Source organism: Oncorhynchus clarkii, chromosome 14 (genome assembly GCF_045791955.1).
Source record: "Oncorhynchus clarkii lewisi isolate Uvic-CL-2024 chromosome 14, UVic_Ocla_1.0, whole genome shotgun sequence".
In the NCBI taxonomy this organism is placed as follows: domain Eukaryota; kingdom Metazoa; phylum Chordata; class Actinopteri; order Salmoniformes; family Salmonidae; genus Oncorhynchus; species Oncorhynchus clarkii.
The window spans coordinates 25,782,519-25,809,638 of record NC_092160.1 but is presented as its reverse complement, the minus strand read 5'-3'; the positions used below and the strand labels follow the sequence as shown (position 1 = coordinate 25,809,638).

Sequence of the window (27,120 nt, the reverse complement as noted above, 5' to 3'; positions counted from 1 at the left end):
ACGTAACAGCCAGCCAGCTAGCGCGTCGGGTTATATCACGGTTGCCATAGTTACCGGAGCTGGCGACCTCAAAGCCTGCTGGGATATCAAAGGTTGTAGTGGGAACTCCTCCATTAGCCAGTCCTGCAGCAGCAACATCCCCCTCCACCACCTGATCCAGAGAGATTACATCAACAACACACAATATCCCTGATTCAACTGTTTTTACTGAGCGGCTTGGTACAGATGTAGGATCTGAATTTGACCTTTATGGGCACAGAAATAGAATTCTGTAGCAACAGGTATTGAATGTTTAGTCCATAATATTGAGTGATCTGTTGTTAGCCTATTAGCTGGCCAAAAGTAGGCTACATGAAAAGTGCAATACTGTTAAAGGGGAAATTCGCAGTTGAAACAATAAAGTTTGTTTTGATAAAAAGCTGATGGATGGGGCTGGAGAAATGTAACCACTCTAAAATGCATAGACAGAGCTATGGATGCAAGGATTGACCATCCATTACGTCAAAAATCATAGTTTTAACCATATTTTGAGACTATGCCGTTTACATTTGCTTTATTTACAAATATTGGAGTTAAACAAGATTATATTTGTGGTTCTGATGGGGTATGACAGTTCAACTAAGCTCATGAGGCATTTAGAAGTTATATTCTTCAAGAATCAATGGGTACATTTCATTCATTTATAAGTCCAAAAATGTATGTAGCAACTGCTGATTGCCGCTTTAATATAACCATGTGTTAGTGTGGGTTTTCAGTCAATTTATGTAAATCACGGAGCTCATCTGCATTTCCTGCGGTGCAGCAACATTCTCAGCAACAAGAGAGTGATCAAATTGAAACAGGAATTTCCAACACCAGTAGCTTGTGAAGTCAAACTTAATCTGGACTCTCCCTAAAACAGATCCATCCAATATAATCCAATATAACACAAAATAATCCAATAATTTCATCCCTTATTACTGCAAATCATCCATTTTTTAAATCCCTCTGTATTTCTCACCAGTCTGGGGCTAGCAGAAATCAGGCTTCCTTTCTTCAGCAGCTCTGAGAGGAGAGGGGAGGGAGGCGGCGTGGACTTCTGACTAAGGAGCCTCTTCTGTGGGGAGTCATCTACCAGAGACCCAAGGCTGCCCTCCTTAGGCAGCACCATTGGAGCATCTGACGATGGTAGAAACACAGCCACCCCCTGGGCCTACGTGGACAGAATGGGGGAGAAAAAACCCCATCCTCCTCTATTTAATAGACCACAGCACTTCCACTGTATTCCTTCCAATACTGATAGAATTTATCTTAGACCGTATTTGACCCATTTTGTGCATGCTGATGGATGTGCAAGGCAGTGCTTGAATACAGAATACGCAAGTCACTTGTCATTTGCTACCAATACACACATCAACAACTGTTGAAGACAAAAAGCTAAACAAAGCAGGCATATGATGACCAGTACTTGGGTCCTTCCCTTACCACAGTAGTGCCAGAGGTCTCCTCTGCTTGGGGCATGGCTGTGTCTGTTGGGCGTGTGGGGGTATCTGTCTGTGCCTCCATGCTCGTGGGACTGGCACCCAGAGGGGAGCGTACAGTGACACTGGGCACCCGCTTGGGTGTGTTCTTAACCGCTTGGCGAGCTGAGATCAGAGAGTACGGGTTGTTATCACTAGTAGTTCCTGAGCTTAATCATTGGTCCAATCAGTGGTGCCCAAACATTTGGATGATTATTATTACTATTAGGCCAAAGCTTACCCTGATAGGCTGTATCTGTGGCCTTCCTCTTAAGATCTGCCTCATCCTCATCCTGCTTCTTTTTCCTTCCAAACAAAACCATTTTAAAACACAATCTTCACTGCTAAATCTGGTACAGAATGTACACTCTGAATCACAATGTAGTGTATACAACAAATAAACACAAAGACACTGGTGGACAGACAGACATGCAGACACAAATCGAGAGACAGACAGGTGGACAGACAGACCGGTTTCTTACTGTGATACTTCTGTCCACAGATCCTCCAGCCGGGAGTCCAGATGTCCGGTCTGGATCAGATCCACCTCCTTCTTCAGCTTCCTGTCAGAGCAGGAAGTAGAGGTCACATTGTCATCTACAATGGCTTTGAACAGAAACATTGGCTATGCATTGAGCGCAATGGGTTTAATGTGTGAGAGCGGGAGAGTGCATGAGTGTGTGTGTGTGTAATGTGAGAGAGATAACAAGAGAGAGAGACAGAAAGACAGAGTGAGAGATTGAATGGGTGTGTGAGCAAGAGTGCCCATATGTCTTGACCTGTATTTGTCCTGTGTGTCTCTCAGTAGTTTCTTCAGCTCCTCTATCCTCTCGGCAGTAAGTCTTCGAACGATTACATCCTCGATGGTCTCCACCACCTCACCCTTTTCCCCACGCTTACGCCTGAAACAGCAATGTACATTAGACACATGATTACACTACGTGGGAACTGCTCTGGTGACAGCTGGAGAGCTGCCTACGCAACAGAATACTCCAATAAAGTGCATGTGTGTGTTTGTGTACTCACTTTGGAGCCTCTGTGGTCTCCAGCAGCTCAGAGTACTGAGAGGCACAGTGCTGTGGGGGTCAGAGACACAGACAGCAAGTTATATACATTATATATACACATAAATGTATTAGTGGATTTGGCTATTTCAACCACACCAGTTGCTGACAGGTGTATAAAATTGAGTACACGGCCATGCAACCTCCATAGACAAACATTGGCAGTAGAATGGCCTTCCTGAAGAGCTCAGTGACTTTCAAAGTGGCACCGTCATTGGATGTCACCTTTCCAACAAGTCAGTTTGTCAAATTTCTGCCCCACTAGAGCTGCCACGAACAACTGTAAGTGCTGTTATTATGAATTGGAAACGTCTAGGAGCCACAACAGCTCAGCCGCAAAGTGGTAGGCCACACAAGCTCACAGAATGGGACTGCCGAGTGCTGAAGTGTGTAGTGTGTAAAAATAGTCTGTCCTCGGTTGCAAAACTCACTACTGTGTTCCAAACTGCCTCTGGAAACAACGTCAGCACAATAACTGTTGGTTGGGAGCTTCATGAAATGGGTTTCCATGGCCGAGCAGGCGCACACAAGCCTAAGATCACCATGTGCAATGCCAAGCGTCGGCTGGGAGTGGTTTAAAGCTCGGCACCATTAGACTTTGGAGCAGTGGAAAAGTGTTCTCTGGAGTGATTAGTCATGCTTCATCATCTGGCAGTCCGACGGACGAATCTGGGTTTGGTGGATACCAGGAGAACGCTACCTGCCGAATGCATAGTGACAACTGTAAAGTTTGGTGGAGGAGGAATAATGGTCTGGGGTTGTTTTTCATGGTTCGGGCTAGGCCCATTAGTTTCAGTGAAGGGAAATGTTAACGCTACAGAATAAAATGACATTCTAGACGATTCTGTTTTAGCATGAAAATTCCCTTGTGCACAAAGCGAGGTCCATACAGAAATGGTTTCTCGAGATCGGTGTGGAAGAACTTGACTGGCCTGCACAGAGCCCTGACCTCAACCCCATCAAACACCTTTAGGATGAATTGGAACGCCGACTTCGAGACAGGCCTAATCGCCCAACATCAGCGCCCGACCTCACTAATGCTCATGGAAGAACGTCCCCACAGCAATGTTCTAACGTCTAGTGGAAAGCCTTCCCAGAAGAGTGGAGGTTGTTATAGCAGCAAATGGGGGACCAACTCCATATTAATGCATATGATTTTAGAATGAGACGTTCGACTAGCAGGTGTCCACATGCTTTTGGTCATGTGCTCATTTATAGTAGCTGACCTTTTAACCTTGTTCATCATGACAGAGATTAATTGTTGTGTCACAGCGTGTCTGTCTCATACCTTCTGAGAAAACCAGTCTGGAGGGCGGCCTTGCTCTGAGAAAGGCTTGATGGCTCTGCTGACAGACACCCTGAAAGGCAGGAGGACAATCAAGTAGTGTAATGACCATGTAGAAAAGTTTACAATGCACACTAGAGAAAGAAAAACATGTAGATGACAGATGGGAAAAAGTTGGTAGTGTGTGTTTGTTTACCAGTTTTGGTCTCCGCTTCTCATAACAGAGGAGGCTAGGCATAGTTTCTCCCTCAATGACCACGGTTCCGTCGGGCCAACGGACAGCATCTTGTGTTCTACATAAAGACAGAGATAAGGAAATGATGAAGATTGGAAGAGGTAGGTTAGCAATAGCCCATACATAGATGCTAACTACCTTTAGCTCCTATAGACGATAGTATCTTCTGGCCGGGGGAGTTTTGTTAAAACCTATATATTTTTTACCTTTATTCAACTAGGCAAGTCAGTTAAGAACAAATGATTTACAATGACTGGACGACGCGGGGCCAATTTTGCACCACCCTATGGGACTCCCAATCACGGCCAGATGTGATGCAGCCTGGATTCAAACCAGGTACTGCAGTGGCGCCTCTTGCACTGAGATGCAGTGTCTTAGACCACTGTGCCACTCGGGAGGGTTAAATCAACCCCAAAACCACTAATTCCTACGATTAATAGTGTTAAATAACACTAATATGTGATAACTATTTTTGTGAACAAATGTTTCATGTTGTCATTACAACAAGGTTGGAAGAAATGTGAAAATCTTCTTGGGAAATCTGTTGCAGCTCAAGTCTACTACAAAACCCACAATACAATGCTGTCTCTCTGGGCTGGCTAGCTAGTTAGGTAGCTAGAAAACATAGCTACACACAACAATACCAGCACGTGAAGTAGCTAGCTAGCAATCGGCTAAACAAACTGTGATATAAATGTAAGAGTCTCTCTCACATAAATTCAACTTGCAGTTCGTATCTGCCCAGGGCACGTTTCTTTCACACAGAGATACCTTTGAGGAGATGGGAAACTATTTGAATCGTATTAACGGCCATTGTGTATGTTGACAGTGCATCGTCAATTGACCAAGCTTTGCATTCTGGGACAAGGAGAGCTCTCCTTCAAGTAGTGAATGGGAATCAATCGGGCGCCTGCTAAAAAACGGAACCTTGGCATGAATTTTGCAAACAAGAAGTACAACATTGCAAATCTTTTCCAAGATGTGTGATAATTAACGTGTTCTCTGTAGTAACGTATAGCTTTGGAATTGTAACATTACGTACTTTTGAGGAAAATAGGCAGGTACCCCGACTTTGAGAAGGGATTGCGTGACGGTTAGTTTAGAAACCGCGTGTAGCATTAGGACAACGTGAATGCGATGGGTCGACAGTCAGTTGGGTGGGGCGTTTCTCCATTTATTGCCCATTGGGATACCTCCCTCATCCTTTCTGTAATATCTCTGTTTTCAACAGACACACATGGTGCAGTGCCACATGGTACTTGGAAGGAGAAACAGAGATTAATAATTCGGTACATTGTTGAGATTTAGATATGCTCAGTGAAATATATACTTTGTCATGACGATATCAACAGATGGATGTGTTCTAGACAAGTATGCCCATACCATCTACTGGCTGATTTGGCGACATTAGCGTATTATCCCCTAGGTAGCCTAGTGTTAGAGCGTTGGACCGAAAGGTTGCAAGATCAAATCCCTGAGCTGACACGGTACAAATCTGTCGTTCTGCCCCTGAACAAGGCAGTTAACCCACTGTTCCTAGGCCGTCATTGTAAATAAGAATTTGTTCTTAACTGACTTGCCTAGTTAAATAAAAGGTACAAAAAACAAATATATTTGGCCTTGTGTTTTAGGTTACTGTCCTGCTGAAAGGGGATTTTCAGCAGGACAGTAACTGAATAAATGTTTTCCTCTAGGATTTTGCCTGTACTTCGCGCTATTCAATTTATTATTATTTTTAAACGCTCCCTAGTCCTTGCTGATGACAAGCATACCCATAACATAATGCAGACACCACCATGCTTGAAAATATTAAGAGTGGTACTCAGTGGCGTGTTGTGTTGTAGTTGCCCCAAACATATCGCTTTGTATTCTGGACATAAAATTAATTTCTTTGCCAAATTGTTGCAGTTTTATTTTAGTACCTTTTTTTGCAAACAGGATGCATGTTTTGGAATATTTTATTCTGTAAAGGCTTCCTCCTTTTCACTCTGTCATTTAGGTTAGTATTGTGGATTATTTTATTTATCCGTTATTTTACCAGGTAAGTTGACTGAGAACACGTTCTCATTTACAGCAACGACCTGGGGAATAGTTACAGGGGAGAGTTTCGCAAACAAGAAGTACAACATTGCAAATATTCTCCAAGATGTGTGATAATTAACGTGTTCTCTGTGGTATCGTATAGCTTTGGAATCGTAACATTATGTACTTTTGTTGTTGCTCCATCCTCAGTTTTATCCTATCACAGCCATTAAACTCTCTAAAGTCACCATTGGCCTCATGGTGAAATCCCTGAGCGGTTTCCTTCCTCTCCTGCAACTAAGTTAGGAAGGACACATGCATCTTTGTATTGATACACCAACCAAAGTGTAATTAAGGATGAGGTAGTCGTTCAAAAATCATGTTATAACATTATTATTGCACACAGAGTAAGTCCATGTGACTTGTTAAGCAAATTATTACTCCTGAACTTTAGGCTGGCCATAACAAAGGGGTCGAATACTTGTCTTCAGTCAACATTTCAGCTTTTCATTTTTTATTAATTTGTAAACATTTTTTAAAACATAATTCCACTTTGACAATATTGGATATTATTTGTAAACTGGCGACCCAAAATCTATATTTAACTATCAAACAGGCAAAGCGTCAATACAGGACTAAGATTGAATCGTACTACACTGGCTGTGACGCTCGTTGGATGTGGCAGGGCTGGCAAACTATTACAGACTACAGAGGGAAGCACAGCCACGAGCTGCCCAGTGACACGAACCTACCAGGCGAGCTAAATTATTTCTATGCTCGCTTCTTGGCAAGTAACACTGAAACATGCATTAGAGCATCAGCTGTTCCGGACGACTATGTGATCAACCTCTCCGTAGCCGATGTGAGTAAGACCTTTAAACAGGTCAACATTCACAAGGCTGCAGGGCCAGGCGGATTACCAGGACGTGTACTCCGAGCATGCGCTGACCAACTGGCAAGTGTCTTCACTGACATTTTCAATCTCTCCCTGTCAGAGTCTGAAATACCAACATGTTTCAAGCAGACCACCATAGTCCCCGTGCCCAAGAACACTAAGGTAACCTGCCTTAATCACTACCGACCCGTAGCACTCACGTCTGTAGCCATGAAGTGCTTTGAAAGGCTGGTCATGGCTCACATCAACAACCTTATCCCAGAAACACTAGACCCACTCCAATTTGCATACCGCCCCAACAGAGCCACAGATGATGCAATCTCTATTGCACTCAACACTGCCCTTTCCCAACTGGACAAAAGGAACACCTATGTGAGAATGCTATTCATTGACTACAGCTAAGCGTTCAACACCATAGTGCCCTCAAAGTTCATCACTACGCTAAAGACCCTGGGACTAAATACCTCCCTCTGCAACTGGATCCTGGACTTCCTGACGGGCAGCCCCCAGGTGGTAAGGGTAGGGAACAACAAATCCGCCACGCTGATCCTCAGCATGGGGGCCCCTCGGGTGCATGCTCAGTCCCCTCCTGTACTCCGTTCGCTCATGACTGCATGGCCAGGCACAACTCCAACACCATCATCAAGTTTGCAGAAGAGTACAGTGGTTGGCCTGACCACCGACAACGATGAGACAGCTCATAGGGCGGTGGTCAGAGACCTGGCCATGTGGTGCCAGGACAACAACCTCTCCCGCAACGTGATCAAGACAAAGGAGATGATTGTGGACTACAGGAAAAGGAGGACCGAGCATTCCCCAATTCTCATCGACGGGCTGTAGCAGAACAGTTTGAGAGCTTCAAGTTCTAGGGTGTCCATATCACCAACAAACTATCAAGGTTCAAACACACTAAGACAGTCGTGAAGAGGACACTGCAAAGCCTATAATCTTAATGTTCGTCACTGGAGATGTTTTACAAATATTTTTATTTGACCTTATTTTAACTAGGCAAGTCAATTAAGAACAAACTATTATTTTCAACGACGGCCTATATATACACAGGAATTGCTTACCATGACAACATTGAATGTTCCTGAGTGGCCTAGTTACAGTTGTGACTTAAATCTGCTTGAAAATCTATGGCAAGACTTGAAAATGGCTGTGATCAGTGATCAACAACAAATTTGACAGAGCTAGAAGAGTTTTTTAAAGAATAATGTGCAAATATTGTACAATCCAGTTTCTGCAACGCTCTTAGAGACTTACCCAGAAAGCTTCACAGCTGTAATCGCTGGGAAAAGGTGATTGTAACATGAATTGACTCAGGGCGTTGAATATTCATGTAATTAAGATATAAACTCAGCAAAAAAATAAACGTCCTCTCACTGTCAACTGCGTTTATTTTCTGCAAACTTAACATGTGTAAATATTTGTATGAACATAACAAAATTCAACAACTGAGACATAAACTGAACAAGTTCCACAAACATGTGACTAACAGAAATGGAATAGTGTGTCCCTGAACAAAGGGGTGTCAAAATATCCTTCCTGTTTGGCCCTGTCCGGGGGTGTCATCGGATGGGGCCACAGTGTCTCCTGACCCCTCTTGTCTCAGCCTCCAGTATTTATGCTGCAGTAGTTTATGTGTCGGGGGGCTAGGGTCAGTTTGTTATATCTGGAGTACTTCTCCTGTCATATCCAGTGTCCTTTGTGAATTTAAGTATGCTCTCTCTAATTCTCTCTTTCTCTCTCTCGGAGGACCTGAGCCCTAGGACCATGCCTCATGACTACCTGACATGATGACTCCTTGCTGTCCCCAGTCCACCCGGCCGTGCTGCTGCTCCAGTTTCAACTGTTCTGCCTATGATTATTATTATTTGACCATGCTGGTAATTTATGAACATTTGAACATCTTGGCCATGTTCTGTTATAATCTCCACCCGGCACAGCCAGAAGAGGACTGGCCACCACACATAGCCTGGTTCCTCTCTAGGTTTCTTCCTAGGTTTTTGGCCTTTCTAGGGAGTTTTTCCTAGCCACTGTGCTTCTACACCTTTATTGCTTGCTGTTTGGGGTTTTAGGCTGGGTTTCTGTACAGCACTTTGAGATATCAGCTGATGTACGAAGGGCTATATAAATACATTTCATTTTTATTTTATTTGAACAGTCAGTACTGCAGTGCATCTCCTCCTCATGGACTGCACCAGATTTGCCAGTTCTTGCTGTGAGATGTTACCCCACTCTTCCACCAAGGCACCTGCAAGTTCCCGGACATTTCTGGGGGAATGGCCCTAGCCCTCACCCTCCGATCCAACAGGTCCCAGACGTGCTCAATGGGATTGCGATCCCGGATCTTCGCTGGCCATGGCAGAACATTGACATTCCTGTCTTGCAGGAAATCAGACACAGAACGAGCAGTATGGCTGGTGGCATTGTCATGCTGGAGGGTCATATAAGGATGAGCCTGCAGGAAGGGTACCAATATGAGGGAGGAGGATGTCTTCCCTGTAACGCACAGCGTTGAGATTGCCTGCAATGACAACAAGCCCAGTCCGATGATGCTGTGACACACCGCCCCAGACCATGATGGACCCTCCACCTCCAAATCGATCCCACTCCAGAGTACAGGCCTTGGTGTGACATTCATTCCTTCAATGATAAACGCGACTCCGACCATCACCCCTGGTGAGACACCGCGACTCGTCAGTGAAGAGTACTTTTTGCCAGTCCTGTCTGGTCCAGCGACGGTGGGTTTGTGCCCATAGGCGACGGTGTTGCCGGTGATGTCTGGTGAGGACCTGCCTTGCAACAGGCCTACAAGCCCTCAGTCCAGCCTCTCTCAGCCTATTGCGGACAGTCTGAGCACTGATGGAGGGATTGTGCATTCCTGGTGTAACTCGGGCAGTTGTTGTTGACATCCTGTACCTGTTCCGCAGGTGTGATGTTCAGATTTACCGATCCTGTGCAGGTGTTTTTTCATAACTGTGACCATAATTGCCTACCACCTATAAGCTGTTAGTGTCTTCACGACCGTTCCACAGGTGCATGTTCATTAATTGTTTATGGTTCATTGAACAAGCATGGGAAACCGTGTTTATACCCTTTATAATGAAGATCTGTGAAGTTTTTGGGGGATTTTTACGAATTATCTTTGAAAGACAGGGTCCTGAAAAAGGGACGTTTCTTTTTTTTGCTGAGTTTATTAGTGCTTTATTTTTCATAAATATTTAACAAAATGTTAGAATTTTTCTTCCACTTTGACAGAGTATTTTGTGCAGATCATTGACAAAAAATGGCAAATTAAATCCATTTAAATCCCACCTTGTAACAAAATAAAATGGGGGAAAAAAATCAATGGGTGTGAATACTTTCTGAAGGCACTGTAAGCTTCCACCAAATTGACAGGAGTTTCATGATTTTTTATTTCAGGGGGTGGGTTAAATCTTTAAGAGCCCAGATGCTTGCTCTAAACCTTAACACAGGGGCGGCAGCTAGCCTAGTCGTTAGAGCATTGGACTAGTTACAGAAAGGTTACAAGATCGATCGAGCTGACAAGGTAAAAATCTGTCGTTCTGCCCCTGAACAAGGATGTTAACCCACTGTTCCTAGGCTGTCATTGAAAATAAGAATTTGTTCTTAACTGACTTGCCTAGATAAATAAATAAAATAAACACGCATCGCTTGCGGTACGGTTTTGGAAACATAAGGAACGTATCTTTCATATCAGCTATTTTTTTTTCTAAAACCAAAAGGTTAAATTACAACACACCTTTATAGTGTTTGGTTTCACACACTGCCATATGTCCCTGTTACAGCGCTAGTTTACAGAAAACAGACGGAGGACAGTCGACTGACTACCTGTGCTAATTACCTATTTGCGTCTACAAACACCTGTGTGTAAACGGAAGACGGACGCCACAAACGTGTTGTCACTGACAAATACTGTCGACTGCAACTGTGCTAAAACAGTAAGTGTGTATTTGTGAAATTATTTCGATGTGATACGAAAGGAGAGGGATTCATGTTTCTAGAACTGTACCGCAATTGAGAATCGATTCATGTTAATGTTCAGACCGAGCGTCCTGCTCTTAACAAAACTTCCCCTTACAGAAGACTCCTTCGTCCAATGACTCATTACCGAGAGTCATGATCAAGAGCTACGCCTAACCCTAAGTCCAGGTTGGACGTTTAGATGGAGTATTTGGCTGCCAGAGCCAATTCGCCTCTAAATAGAACATGAAAGGTCCTTGGACTACAAGGAGTAACATTATGCTCCTTTAGTCTATTATTAGGCTAACTTCGATTTGACCAGGGATGCAAACTGCTGAGGGCCCAAAAAGTTTACACTTTTTTTTTGTTGCATTGAAACATGCAAAAAAATCCCTGCTAGGGGGAAATGGAGGTTTTAACTAATTAATCAACAAAGAATATGATCTACATGATCAGTCTCTGTGTGTAAAATAAAAAGTGGTTAATGTGAACATAACTCAGAGCTAAAAATGTAAAGGAAGCAATCCAATATTATTTGTTGCCTAGACTTTACTGCAAATGACACTCAAGTCTTGAGAAAAAACAATACACTAATATTGCAGTTAGCCATGACAGCCTTCATAATAGAACGCCTGTGACCACACACATAAATATTGCACTTAGGGGAAAAAAACATCTTAAAGTAGAAATAGAATGAAACAAACTGGCATTCTATATTTGCTCTATTATAGTGGCCACTATAGACACAAATCAAATGCACAAGGCTACACGTGTGCAAAAATAACATTCACAGAGTAAAACTAAGTATAATCCCCCCCCCCCCCCCCCCCCACACACACACACACACACACACACACATTACTGTCAAGTTCAACACAACAAAAGCAATATCTTTGGGCTACACTGCACATTAATACATTAGACACTTTCTGTCTGTGGACATCTGTTCTACAATGTACCAGCAAAAGTGAGAAAGTGTGTGGTGTTCCTTTCACCTCTGTAGTGGCAATCAGCATAAGCCAGGCCCATTTCCAACTACACTTGATCCCTGAATCCACTTGTTTAACAACCAACGACTAATTTTCACCTAATTCTCTCATTCTGAAAATTAATCACATACAGTAAAGGGAAAACATTAGTTAACAGATAGTGGTTCGTTCCTTTGCTAGTTAACGTTTTACACAGATTGCCAGGGTCCAGTAAGCAACTAACGCGTTATAACTTGAGGAACGGCAAGGAGTCGTAAACCAGTTAACACTATAGCGAATTGGTTAGGTTACTAATGTAAATTAATCTGATGTTGTAAAGTTAGCTAGCTAACTTTAGCTGTCCGACTTTTAGCAAGCACATTTTCACACCATAAACTAAATTATTTGATCAGATAAATTGGATAATGTTGCTCAACATTTTTATGGCTAGCTAATGGAGAATTCGATCCAGCTAGCAAGATACAACGCTAATAGTTGTTCCACCACACTTTCTCCCTCACCTCAAACTTTCCAAAATGCCAGTAGTTTTTCAGTTACAGCTCATGAAGTACGCTTCATCACCTTCTCCGTGGTCAAGCTTAACGTTACGGCTTCGTTATCGTTCAGGGGACGAGCTGTTGTAACTGGCAAGCTGCCTTGACAGAGCGCGCGCGGATGCTGTCTCTTCTCTCTTCAGCCGCGTGCTGCGCTGCATTCTGTTGTTATGTGAACGATTGGCTGAGCCTTGGATACAGCCAGTATTGCTACAAACGCGCATCACTCGTGCACTTACAGCCAGTAGTGATCCAACCCCCCCAAAAAAACTTTTCTCATCGGATCTACACGAATTACGTAAGTCACCTATTTTGGATTCAAAACGGTGAATTTCGCCGAAATGTGACTAGTTTGCATCCATGGATTTGACAGGTCGCTGCGCAGGGGTGATGGGGGAACCAACCTTAGCCTAGATTTGAGCTCTGACCTAACTAGTTAGCTAAACAGCAAGCTACAATCTTGTTAATGCAAAGAAAGCTACAATCTTGTTAATGCAAAGAAAGGTCCAATCTAGCAAACTAGAAAAGCATAACATCACCACTAGGTAATCTAACCCAATATTTGTTTTTGTTGTTTACCATATTCGGCTAGGAATTTAGCTAGCTAGCTTGCCCGGCGCTAACAAAACCCAGGAAGGCTAACTAGACAAATATAATGTATAAAGCCAGCTAGCTACAAATATATTGTAGATTACATTTGAAATGTATGTGTATGTTGTAGCTGCATTTGCAAGCAAGCAAACAATAACAAATAATACTCACTCCCGACTCCACTCGCCATTTTTTTCTTTGTCGACGGGGCCTCGCCACTAAACTTCCGCCGGAATCATTTCAATGTAGTACAGGCGCTGACATACCAAGAAATCACATACCCTTTCCTTAATACAGGGGGATTAGCTCAAATGGTAGAGCGCTCGCTTAGCATGCGAGAGGTAGCGGGATCGATGCCCGCATCCTCCATTCTTTGAATTGCGTGTGGTATGTTAGAAATGGGTTGCTGCAGTACTATTCTTTTGCAGTGTTGGAAAAAGTACTCAATTGTCAAACTTGAGTAAAAGTAAAGATACCCTAATAGAAAATTACTCAAGTAAAATACTACTTGAGTAAAAGTCTAAAAGTATTTGGTTTGAAATATACTTAACTATTAAAAGTACATGGAATTGCTAAAATGTACTTAAGTATCAAAAGTCGAAGTATACACTACTTTACACCACTGGACTTTTGTGACCTTTTTCGCCCATCATGTCCAAATCATCCTAAAGTACAGTATGTAAAATGTTTTTAGGTATGATGTAGTTTGTTGATTAAGACGACATGGAAGCATGTCAAATGTATGATAAAAAAAACAGCCTTTGTGTCGGGTTATGAGTAAAGTAGGACATTTATCATAGGAGTAACGGGAGTATCCTACGAATGTGTCCTACTCCGGGGCATGGTCACGTTAAGCCCTGCCTCACCGTGTGTATCTATAATGTGACTGCTGAAAGGATATTTGGTTTATCCATACAGCTGCGATCTAGCTAGTTTTTTGTGTGTTAAATTTGATCTCTCATCAAAATGACGACAAGCGAGGAATAAGGAAAACACAACAACAATGTTATGGTGGCTCATTAGGAAGATGAAACGCATTTTAAAATTCATGACACTGAAACAAAAGGGGTAAACAGCAAGTTTTTATATTCCGATATGATATCGATATCAAATTAAAAAAGTATGAAACTGATATCAATATGGACTTTCCATATTGGTGGCCAACATTACTCCTGAATCATGATCAGATCAGCTCACCTATAGGAATAATCACAGCAATGAGCTCCCGAGTGGCACAGTGGTCTAAGGCACTGCGGTCCTTGGTTTGAATCCAAGCTGTGTCACATCTGGCTGTCATTGGGAGTCCCATAGGGCGGCGCACAATTGGCTCAGCAAATGAATTACTTAAAAATCATACAATGTGATTTTCTGGATTTTTGTTTTAGATTCCGTCTCTCACAGTTGAAGTGTACCTATGATAAAAATTACAGACCTCTACATGCATTGTAAGTAGGAAAAACTGCAAAATCGGCAGTGTATCAAATACTTGTTCTCCCCACTGTATAACGTGATTTGACGTAATTTTATCTGTGGCCAATGACATTGAGCCTTCTTGGAAGGGCCTTCTAATGTAAATCTATGGCAGGACCTAAAGGGCTTGAATTTTTATGTCTACCTTTACTAAGGACGGGTGATGTAGTTTCTCCATGAGTGACAGAACACTAAGCCAATCACGGTGCAATGCTCCGATTTTCTGCTGACTTGTCCCACCACCACAGAAAGCACTGAGCTAGGCTTAAACACCTGCATTTTGGAGCTGCCTTACTCATGAAAACAAAAAAGAGACCATGTTTGTCTTTTTTAACTCAATGATATATATATATTTTACATTGTTAGCAAACAGATATGTGACTTGTTTTAATGCCAAAATACATGCAAAACAGGCAAGCCTCCCCACCAAAAAATATTGAAATATTTTTTTTTTTGCTAAAAATGTGGGTCCATTGCCCTTATCCAACCCTAACCGTTTTTAAACTTCCATGGGGTGACTTCAGAGTTTAACGACCCAAGGATACTGTTTAGACTTTTCTGTCACATTTTTACCTATAGGTACTGTACATGGTTTCCTCAATTGTCAAACTTGAGTAAAAGTAAAGATACCCTAATAGAAAATTACTCAAGTAAAATACTACTTGAGTAAAAGTCTAAAAGTATTTGGTTTGAAATATACTTAACTATTAAAAGTACATGGAATTGCTAAAATGTACTTAAGTATCAAAAGTCGAAGTATACACTACTTTACACCACTGGACTTTTGTGACCTTTTTCGCCCATCATGTCCAAATCATCCTAAAGTACAGTATGTAAAATGTTTTTAGGTATGATGTAGTTTGTTGATTAAGACGACATGGAAGCATGTCAAATGTATGATAAAAAAAACAGCCTTTGTGTCGGGTTATGAGTAAAGTAGGACATTTATCATAGGAGTAACGGGAGTATCCTACGAATGTGTCCTACTCCGGGGCATGGTCACGTTAAGCCCTGCCTCACCGTGTGTATCTATAATGTGACTGCTGAAAGGATATTTGGTTTATCCATACAGCTGCGATCTAGCTAGTTTTTTGTGTGTTAAATTTGATCTCTCATCAAAATGACGACAAGCGAGGAATAAGGAAAACACAACAACAATGTTATGGTGGCTCATTAGGAAGATGAAACGCATTTTAAAATTCATGACACTGAAACAAAAGGGGTAAACAGCAAGTTTTTATATTCCGATATGATATCGATATCAAATTAAAAAAGTATGAAACTGATATCAATATGGACTTTCCATATTGGTGGCCAACATTACTCCTGAATCATGATCAGATCAGCTCACCTATAGGAATAATCACAGCAATGAGCTCCCGAGTGGCACAGTGGTCTAAGGCACTGCGGTCCTTGGTTTGAATCCAAGCTGTGTCACATCTGGCTGTCATTGGGAGTCCCATAGGGCGGCGCACAATTGGCCCAGCAAATGAATTACTTAAAAATCATACAATGTGATTTTCTGGATTTTTGTTTTAGATTCCGTCTCTCACAGTTGAAGTGTACCTATGATAAAAATTACAGACCTCTACATGCATTGTAAGTAGGAAAAACTGCAAAATCGGCAGTGTATCAAATACTTGTTCTCCCCACTGTATAACGTGATTTGACGTAATTTTATCTGTGGCCAATGACATTGAGCCTTCTTGGAAGGGCCTTCTAATGTAAATCTATGGCAGGACCTAAAGGGCTTGAATTTTTATGTCTACCTTTACTAAGGACGGGTGATGTAGTTTCTCCATGAGTGACAGAACACTAAGCCAATCACGGTGCAATGCTCCGATTTTCTGCTGACTTGTCCCACCACCACAGAAAGCACTGAGCTAGGCTTAAACACCTGCATTTTGGAGCTGCCTTACTCATGAAAACAAAAAAGAGACCATGTTTGTCTTTTTTAACTCAATGATATATATATATATTTTACATTGTTAGCAAACAGATATGTGACTTGTTTTAATGCCAAAATACATGCAAAACAGGCAAGCCTCCCCACCAAAAAATATTGAAATATTTTTTTTTTTGCTAAAAATGTGGGTCCATTGCCCTTATCCAACCCTAACCGTTTTTAAACTTCCATGGGGTGACTTCAGAGTTTAACGACCCAAGGATACTGTTTAGACTTTTCTGTCACATTTTTACCTATAGGTACTGTACATGGTTTCCTGCTGATCTTGCTCTGCTGAAGTGCAATATCAGACTCTAGTGGTCAGATGCTATCATGGCATTCTGATATAATATGACTTGGTGCCATCAGTAGCAATTATTTGATTGGTTCTTATGACTCCAGTTAGTCACTCCTATGAATATGACATCTTAAAGCAAGTGTTATAATGCATCATAAGTGTATCAAAAGGCATTTCAAATGCAGTTATGAAGCATGATGTGTGTATGTGCTTCGTAGAAAGTATCAGCACATCTGTTCTCAACTAATCTTTATTAAAAAGTTAAATCAACTCAGTAAAAGTTCACAGTTTGGATTGTTTTATCTATATTAACAGATATCATTTTCAGGACTCATTCAAACTTATCATAGCAAAGGGACGTGAGCTCATGGCAGCCATAAAAGGAGAACACATTTATGCACTAAGCGATGGTTTCCCAGACCCAGATTTAAGCCAAATCCTGGACAAACAATAATTATCAATGGAACATGGTCATTGAAAGTGCATTATAATCCAGGACTAGGCTTAATACCAGGCCTACGAATGTTAAACATAATGCCCTTTGCTACCACACACACACATACACTGCATACCTTATATTGTAACATTGGCCTCATTCCAGGCTGATTACATTGCAGTCATTGCATTGCATCAACTACTGTTCAACTACTGTACTAGCATCAGGCACAGGGTCGCTACAGTATATGAAATTTATATCCAGGCGTTGTGAGATCTGGCAGGTGTCTAGAAGGTAGTAGGCCTGGAGCGAGTCCAATGTTTGTGACAGTTGATAAACATAACAACATTAATTAAATCTGGTCAGATCAGAAACACTCATAGCATACATAACAGACAGTGTATATAACACTGAACAGCCCTGATATCCCACATTTCACTCTAATCTGGTACAGGGGGCTCTGATTGTCTGATTAACAACATAATGTCAGAGTAGTGTTACCAAGCCCCTGCTATACACATTGGGTGACCCTGCTGGCTGCAGCTTCTCTACACTGGGGGCTGTTCCAGAAAGTTGGATCAATGATTTAGCCGGCTTACTGTTCAAAATGGTAATCGAGCAGTAAATAAATAGTTATATGTGGCTGTTTATCAAATGTAGCTACCCCACTGGTTTAAGGCACTGGTCTAATCTTCATAGAGACAGCTTTCAGAGAATAATGATAACCTTTCCAGTGATTCCAATTGACACTTGTAGTGTAATGTTTGGTGGTTCCCCATAGGTACTCTCCATTGATGTTAGCGTAGTGACAAGAACCATACCAACATGCCCCATAGTAAGTAGCTGCACAGTTCTCAGACCAAGTGTCCTGGTCTTTGTCGAAGGTGCTGAACATCAACCCGCTATGATAGGCCAGTGAGTCACCTTGGAAACAGAAAAAAATGTATATTTAGAGTGTTTGCATTTTCTAAAAACTCTACAATAGCAACCCAACTTACCATAGCTAAGCCATTTAATTACCTCACTATAGACCTACCTATCTAAAACAGCCACTATTACTACTGCAATGTACTGTTACTACTACTACTTCTGGGCTGCTTACTACTACTACTACTACTATTACTACTACTACTACTACTACTACTACTTCTGGGCTGCTTACTACTACTACTACTACCACTACTACTACTACTACTATTACTATTACTACTACTACTACTACTACTACTACTACTACTACTACTACTTCTGGGCTGCTTACTACTACTACTACTACTACTATTACTACTACTACTACCACTACTACTACTACTACTACTACTACTACTACTACTTCTGGGCTGCTTACTACTACTACTACTACCACTACTACTACTACTACTACTACTATTACTACTACTACTACTACTACTACTACTTCTGGAATGCTTACTACTACTACTACTACCACTACTACTACTACTACTACTACTACTACTTCTGGGATGCTTACTACTACTACTACTACTACTACTTCTGGGCTGCTTACTACTACTACTACTTCTGGAATGCTTACTACTACTACTACTACCACTACTACTACTACTACTACTACTATTACTACTTCTGGGCTGCTTACTACTACTACTACTACTATTACTACTACTACTACCACTACTACTACTACTACTACTTCTGGGCTGCTTACTACTACTACTACTACCACTACTACTACTACTACTACTACTATTACTACTACTACTACTACTACTACTTCTGGAATGCTTACTACTACTACTACTACCACTACTACTACTACTACTACTACTACTACTTCTGGGATGCTTACTACTACTACTACTACCACTACTACTTCTGGGCTGCTTACTACTACTACTACTACTACTATTACTACTACTACTACTTCTGGGATGCTTACTACTACTACTACCACCACTACCACTACTACTACTACTACTACTACTTCTGGGCTGCTTACTACTACTACTACTACTACTACTACTATTACTACTTCTGGGCTGCTTACTACTACTACTACTACTACTACTCCTACTACTACTACTTCTGGGCTGCTTACTACTACTACTACTACTACTACTACTACTACTACTACTACTACTTCTGGGCTGCTTACTACTACTTCTACTACTACTACTACAACTACTACTAGGCTACAGTTACAACATGCACCACTACTGCCGTCACAACTTCTACAGTTATCCCACTACAGGCCCACCACTAGTTCCAACACAGTCACTACTTCTATTACATTCTCCTACATTTTCCAACACAGTCACTACTTCTATTACATTCTCCTACATTTTCCAACACAGTCACTACTACTATTACATTCTCCTACATTTTCCAACACAGTCACTACTTCTATTACATTCTCCTACATTTTCCAACACAGTCACTACTTCTATTACATTCTCCTACATTTTCCAACACAGTCACTACTTCTATTACATTCTCCTACATTTTCCAACACAGTCACTACTACTATTACATTCTCCTACATTTTCCAACACAGTCACTACTACTATTACATTCTCCTACATTTTCCAACACAGTCACTACTACTATTACATTCTCCTACATTTTCCAACACAGTCACTACTTCTATTACATTCTCCTACATTTTCCAACACAGTCACTACTTCTATTACATTCTCCTACATTTTCCAACTCAGTCACTACTTCTATTACATTCTCCTACATTTTCCAACACAGTCACTACTACTATTACATTCTCCTACATTTTCCAACACAGTCACTACAACTATTACATTCTCCTACATTATCCAACACAGTCACTACTACTGTTACATTCTCCTACATTTTCCAACTCAGTCACTACTTCTATTACATTCTCCTACATTTTCCAACTCAGTCACTACTACTATTACATTCTCCTACATTTTCTAACACAGTCACTACTTCTATTACATTCTCCTACATTTTCCAACTCAGTCACTACTACTATTACATTCTCCTACATTTTCTAACACTGGCCTCTAACAATTTAAACTTCCATACATTTCCAATTGCATACAAAATAGAAATGCCACCACTTTTCAACCTCATATTCATAATTTCCAGCACCACCCCAACACCAACATACATGTATGTATAAAAACAAATGTTTTTAAAAGGGCGGATGCACACCAGATGATGTCAAAAGTGTTTCTGGATGATCATCTGGTTAACATCATGTGATTTTTAACCAACTCTGAGCAGGCAAAGGTTAGTAAAGTAACATTTACCAACTCATAGTTGGTGAAAATCACATGATACACACCAGATGATGTTAAAAGTGTTTCTGGATGATCATCTGGTTAACATCATGTGATTTTTAACCAACTCTGAGCAGGCAAAGGTTAGTAAAGTAACATTTACCAACTCATAGTTGGTGAAAATCACATGATACACACCAGATGATGTTAAAAGTGTTTCTGGATGATCATCTGGTTAACATCATGTGATTTTTAACCAACTCTGAGCAGGCAAAGGTTAGTAAAGTAACATTTACCAACTCATAGTTGGTGAAAATCACATGATACACACCAGATGATGTCAAAAGTGTTTCCAATGACACAATGGACAACATAGCCTATTTTCCTCTATCCTTTTGACTACAACACATAGTAAAGTGCTGTTTTCACACTTTGATGTTGGGGTGGTGCTGGAGATGATTCATGTGAAGTTGACAATTTAAGGATGAGTGACAACTGAAGTAAGCACACATTTTTTTTCAGGAAAATTACCCTTTAAAGTGCTCTGAAGTTTATAGGACAAAAACACAGCATTTGTTCTCAGACAGCTGTGAAGCCAGAGCACATTGTGTGAATGACTTGTGTTCCTCTTTGAAAATGGTATCACCGACAAGGCAAAAACAACAAATGTTGTCTTTCACTCACCTGCCCCTCCGTTGGTGAATCCAGTGACATGTAGCTTGTATCCGTCCCTTGTATCCGTGCCTCAGAGTCCAAAAAGAAGGAAGAGTACATGGCAAACACACGGTTTCCTTCAAAGTCCTCCATGTCTACCCTCAGCTCATACTTCCTCCTCTTAGTGAGAAGGTGGATGTTCTCCAGTCCTGAAGAGACAACGCTAGATCAGATTGCAGATTACAGTATACAAAGTTATCATTTGTATACTCTACTTGTTTCATCTTATTTTGGGGTATTCTTTTCTTATTTTTTTGCTAAAGTAAATTCTCACCTAGCCAGTATTCTCCCTCTGGGTTTCCAAAACCAACTTTGTTCAGAGATCCATCTATCCTCCTCTGGATTACCTGAGAGAGAGTGAGACAGACAGACAGACAGACAGACAGACAGACAGACAGACAGACAGACAGACAGACAGACAGACAGACAGACAGACAGACAGAGAGACAGACAGACAGACAGACAGACAGACAGACAGAGAAAGATGTTTAGCAACTGTTCACATGGTCTGTAAGAAATGTTAATAAGAGCCCAACATAGTACTATGATACTCACAGTCCACTTGCCTCCATCTGTGTTCATGTCACAGTACACTTGAACAGGTGTCAAAAAGGGGTAGATGGGGTAGACGCCACTTGCTTGCTAGATGTTGTAGACTTCATTCATTAGTCTGCATCCAGGTTGATATCACATTGAGGGGCAGAGTGGACTGCTGCAACAGCCAGAAGTAACACTGCCAACATGTGAGCCGTAGAGAGAGAGGAGAAAGAGAGAGAGAGGGGGAGAGAGAGGAGAAATAGAGAAAGTGAGAGAGAGCGACAGAGAGAGAAAGGTGATTTAAAGTTTCAAACAAAACCTCTACCTTTCAATTTAATTCACACATAACATCTTCAAGAAAATACAATTATTTGATTTAAGTCAGTCTCACCATCAATATAGTTCAAAGATTTTCAGCCTCAAGTTCAAACCTTAAACAGAAATATTGAATACGATAGAGGTTAGAAAAAACAGTTAGTTGAATTCTAGCGATTGAATTTTTAAATATGCAGTCCAACCCTAAAGTGTCCCTGTCCTACCCAGCTGACTGACAAGCATCAGTGTCCACTGTTTCTGTTCTAGCACTCTCTGAGCTTTAGGAAGACTTTTATACAGCCATATATGAATATTAATTTACATATTAACATAAATGTGATGGAGAGGTGGAACCCAACACTAGAGGATTCAAACAGGTCACATGACGTTACACAGGTTGCACAAATCACAGTGTAACAGCAATCCAGTTCTAAATTGTATCTTTCTGTGATGAAATGTTGTTGGTGACCGAAAGGTCAGAAGAAGAATACTTTTATGGTCGATTGTCATTTTCAGATCATGAACATTCATCTTTTATTGCCACCAGCAGGTCACTGACTACTGGCTTACAGATAGACGGTTGAATGTTGGTGGTAGCCTCGCAAAGCCACCTGATCCTGCAAGCTTACATTAAAGCCTTTTACACAGCGTGAATCAGTCTGGTATTTATGAGTCTATGTTGGTGGTACCACTTCAATGCTTTTAGCCCAAACTGTTTTCAGGAGCTACTCGTTAATTCCCTTTCTGATTTTAATGCTGTGAACCCTATATATTTGATGTATTTATTTATAGGGGAACAATGCACATGAATCAACATCAATATTACAATAATGCAACATTCATGTAAATGTGCAGGGGCTAGCCAAAAACTAATTTGCACCCGTAGTCCCTGGGCAGGTAAGGGCCTTTACACAGCCACTATACAAATACTCACTAAAACAATACAAAATACATTACATCCAATAATATATAATTCTAACAACAACAACTTATTCGTATAAAAAAAAACACTATCTTCAACTGTCGTCTTACATATGAGGAACCACAGATAAATTGTGTACAGTTTTGAATAGATTTGAGCCATGTTTTCAATTTAAAAGTACAATAAGCAGTGCAGCTTCTCAAGTCCAAGGGAGTTACGTACGCCTCTTGCAGAGGGTACGCAACACCCTGCTACAACAAGGATGACAAAGGCAGAGAATATACCGTTTACTGGGAATTTATTTATTCCTTCATACGGTAATATGGGGAAAATGGGCTGGATGGAACCAAAGCAAAGAAAGTAAATGTCAAAGCCCCCTCTCCTACCTTACCTTACTACCCACTACTTACCTAACCTACCCTCTCCTACCTTACCTGCCTACCCACTACTTATCTAACCTACCCTCTCCTACCTTACCTTACTACCCACTACTTACCTAACCTACCCTCTCCTACCTTACCTGCCTACCCAATACTTACCTAACCTACCCTCTCCTACCTTACCTGCCTACCCACTACTTACCTAACCTACCCTCTCCTACCTTACCTGCCTACCCACTACTTACCTAACCTACCCTCTCCTACCTTACCTGCCTACCCACTACTTACCTAACCTACCCTCTCCTACCTTACCTGACTACCCACTACTTACCTAACCTACCCTCTCCTACCTTACCTGCCTACCCAATACTTACCTAACCTACCCTCTCCTACCTTACCTGCCTACCCACTACCTACCTAACCTACCCTCTCCTACCTTATCTGACTACCCACTACTTACCTAACTTAGCACCACCTGGTGCACTAACCAAAACACAGGGGGTGGTCCGCACAGGTCTTACCTAGTGTGCATAGGCAGTAAATACTACGGGTTATGTATGCCCATTGCATTCAAGTATATTGTAGCTCTAACAAAGGACAATTGACCAAATTTACTGTGCCGAAAAGAGACAACGCAATCCCCTCTAGTTACTGTCCTTGTTATCCTGGAGGTTCTTTCCTTGATCATCATATGCAGGCATAGGGGTGGAGACAATGCAGGATCTTAAAGACAAGGCTTGCATCTACATACTGCTTAAACCTATCCAGAATGAATAAATTATGTTTGTGAATGGTGACAATGGTGGTAACTGTTTGGTTTGTTATCAAAAATCTTGTGTTTGTTTGTAGAGTGATTCAATTGAATAGTCGCTCTTGCTTGTGACGAGCATGTGAGGCAATATCTCAGATGTGAGAAGATCAGAGCATGCATATATAGTCTGGCGGCCTCCAGAGGAAGGTAATCTAAAGTTGGATAATCCAAACTTGACCGTGTTAACTACCTTCTTCACATGTTTCTTAAATGTCAAGTTGGAGTCCAAAATGACATCGAGATACCTGAAGTTAGACAACTTTCAGATTGTCCCCATTAACAAGAACAGCCCGTTGGGAAGAATCAATGGATTTCTTAGAGAAGTACATACAAACAGTCTTGTCGATATTTAAATGCAGGCAATAATCAGTTATCCATTTAAAAGCGTCTACCATAGCTTCAGTTAACTTGTCTATTTTTTGAGTGTACAAACTGGACTGTATCGTCTGCATACATATGCATGTTAACTTGTGGGCAAGCAAGTTGGAGATAATTTATATAGATGGTAAACATAATGGGCCCTAATATTGACCCTTGTGGGACCCCAATGTTATAGTAAAGAGAGTCTGACTGAGTGTCCCCCAGACGAACCCTTTGACTTCTGTTTGTCAGATAGGAATACATCCAACTAATAACTTCAGTGGATACATTAATGGAGGATAGTTTGGATAGGAGGACCTTATGATTCACAGTATCAAAGGCCTTTTTAAGATCCAACAAGACTGCACCGACTTTCACCATCTATGTCCAGTTTTAGATGTAATGCACTCCAGAAAATAACATTTGGCTGTTTCGGTAGAATGGTTAGTTCTGAATCCAAATTGCATTTAATGTATGGAGTTTTCTTGATTCAGGTGATCAGTCAGATGATCAGCCACACATCTTTCAGCTACTTTTGATAGCACTGGAAGAATGCTTATTGGTCAGTTATTTTCCACCAGTGTTGGGTCACCGGATTTTAAAACAGATGTACAATAGGGGCAATCAGACAATATTTGTGTTTCTTCAGGAATACAGTGTCTAAACCAAATACATACAGTTGAAGTCGGAAGTTTACATACACTTAGGTTGGAGTCATTAAAACTTGTTTTTCAATCACTCCACAGATTTCTTGGCAACAAACTATAATCTTGGCAAGTCGGTTTTGTGCATGACGCAAGTAGCTTGTCCAACAATTGTTTACAGACAGATTATTTCACTTATAATTCACTGTATCACAATTCCAGTGGGTCAGAAGTTTACATGCACTAAGTTGACTGTGCCTTTAAACAGCTTGGAAAATTCCAGAAAAGAATGTAATGGCTTTAGAAGCTTCTGATAGGCTAATTTACATCATTTGAGTCAATTGGAGGTGTACCTTTGGATTTATTTCAAGGCCTACCTTCAAACTCAGTGCCTCTTTGCTATACATCATGGGAAAATCTAAAGAAATTAGCCAAGACCTCAGAAAAACATTGTAGACCTCCACAAGTCTGGTTCATCCTTGGGAGCAGTTTCCAAACGCCTGAAGGTAACACGTTCATCTGTACAAACAATAGTAAGCAAGTATAAACACCATGGGCCCACGCAGCCGTCATACCGCTCAAGAAGGAGACGCGTTCTGTCTCCTAGTGATGAACATACTTTGGTGCGAAAAGTGCAAATCAATCCCAGAACAACAGCAAAGGACCTTGTGAAGATGCTGGAGGAAACCGGTACAAAAGTATCTATATCCACAGTAAAATGAGTCCCTGACCTCAATCCTATATACATTTGTGGGCAGAACTGAAAAAGCATGTGCGAGCAAGGAGGCCTACAAACCTGACTCAGTTACACCAGCTCTGTCAGGAGGAATGGGCCAAAATTCACCCAACTTATTGTTCGAAGCTTGTGGAATGCTACCCGAATCGTTTGACCCAAGTTAAACCATTTAAAGGCAATGCTACAAAAAATTAAGTGTATGTAAACTTCTGACCCACTGGGAATGTGATGAAAGAAATAAAAGCTGAAAAAAATAATTTACTCTACTATTATTCTGACATTTCACATTCTTAAAATGAAGTGGTGATCCTAACTGACCTAAGACAGGGAATTTTTACTATGATTAAATGTCAGGAATTGTGAAAAACTGAGTTTAAATGTATTTGGCTAAGGTGTATGTAAACTTCTGACTTCAACTATATTTTGTTCTAGAGATCCTGAAGAAACTAATAATAATGTGCACTGCTGATGCTGAGGAAATTCAGGAATTTCAGGAATTCTGAGTTTATTATTATCTATTTGAGTGAGAACTGTGGTCTTGGTTGAACATCTTTGAGCCAGTTCCCTGACAGAGTCAACAAAACAATTGTTGAAGGTGGTGGATATGAAAATGTAGTCTTGAATTAGGATCCCATGAACCTTTTAATTCAGGATGTTTTTTGGACTTTTCAGCTCCTATCCCTTTTAGTTTGTTGAGATTTTCCCAAATCACTTTGCCATTTCCTTTTGCTTCATTGATCACTCCGAGGAAGAACTCTGCTTTTGTTATATTCCTTACCACCTCATTTATCAGTGATGTAAATAACTCAGCAAAAAAACAAACGTCCTCTCACTGTCAACTGCGTTTATTTTCTGCAAACTTAACGTGTAAATATTTGTAGGAACAAAACAAGATTCAACAACTGAGACATAAACTGAACAAGTTCCATAGACGTGACTAACGTAAATGGAATGATGTGTCCCTGAACAAAGGGGGGGTGGGGTCAAAATCAAAAGTAACAGCTAGTGTCTGGTGTGGCCACCAGCTGCATTAAGTACTGCAGTGCATCTCCTCCTCATGGACTGCACCAGATTTGCCAGTTCTTGGTGTGAGATGTTATCCCGCTCTTCCACCAAGGCACCTACAAGTTCCCGGATATTTCTGGGGGGAATGGCCCTAGCCCTCACCCTCTGATCCAACAGGTCCCAGACATGTTCAATGGGATTGAGATCC

General features: G+C 41.2%; 1 protein-coding gene, 1 non-coding gene and 1 pseudogene across 3 annotated transcripts in view; 1 reads left to right on the top strand and 2 right to left on the bottom strand.

The window, feature by feature from the left end:
- Positions 1 to 13,327, bottom strand: part of LOC139366437 (bromodomain-containing protein 8-like) — a 78,695-nt gene extending 65,368 nt beyond the window's left edge. For both annotated transcript variants that reach the window (XM_071103921.1, XM_071103920.1), the window contains exons 1-10: positions 13,275 to 13,327; positions 4,045 to 4,141; positions 3,852 to 3,921; positions 2,526 to 2,575; positions 2,279 to 2,401; positions 1,982 to 2,062; positions 1,741 to 1,805; positions 1,465 to 1,625; positions 1,001 to 1,192; positions 55 to 151 (exon numbers count right to left, since the gene is read on the bottom strand). In XM_071103921.1, the coding sequence (XP_070960022.1) occupies positions 55 to 151; positions 1,001 to 1,192; positions 1,465 to 1,625; positions 1,741 to 1,805; positions 1,982 to 2,062; positions 2,279 to 2,401; positions 2,526 to 2,575; positions 3,852 to 3,921; positions 4,045 to 4,141; positions 13,275 to 13,293 (955 nt within the window). In that variant the 5' untranslated portion in view covers positions 13,294 to 13,327. The remainder of the gene's footprint in view (positions 1 to 54; positions 152 to 1,000; positions 1,193 to 1,464; positions 1,626 to 1,740; positions 1,806 to 1,981; positions 2,063 to 2,278; positions 2,402 to 2,525; positions 2,576 to 3,851; positions 3,922 to 4,044; positions 4,142 to 13,274) is intronic.
- A 72-nt stretch (positions 13,328 to 13,399) lies between these two features.
- Positions 13,400 to 13,472, top strand: trnaa-agc (transfer RNA alanine (anticodon AGC)). The gene has a single exon. It is a non-coding gene; the product is annotated as a tRNA-Ala (tRNA).
- Positions 13,473 to 17,925: 4,453 nt separating this feature from the next.
- LOC139365774 (microfibril-associated glycoprotein 4-like) lies at positions 17,926 to 24,629 on the bottom strand (annotated as a pseudogene).
- Between the last annotated feature and the right edge of the window lie 2,491 nt (positions 24,630 to 27,120).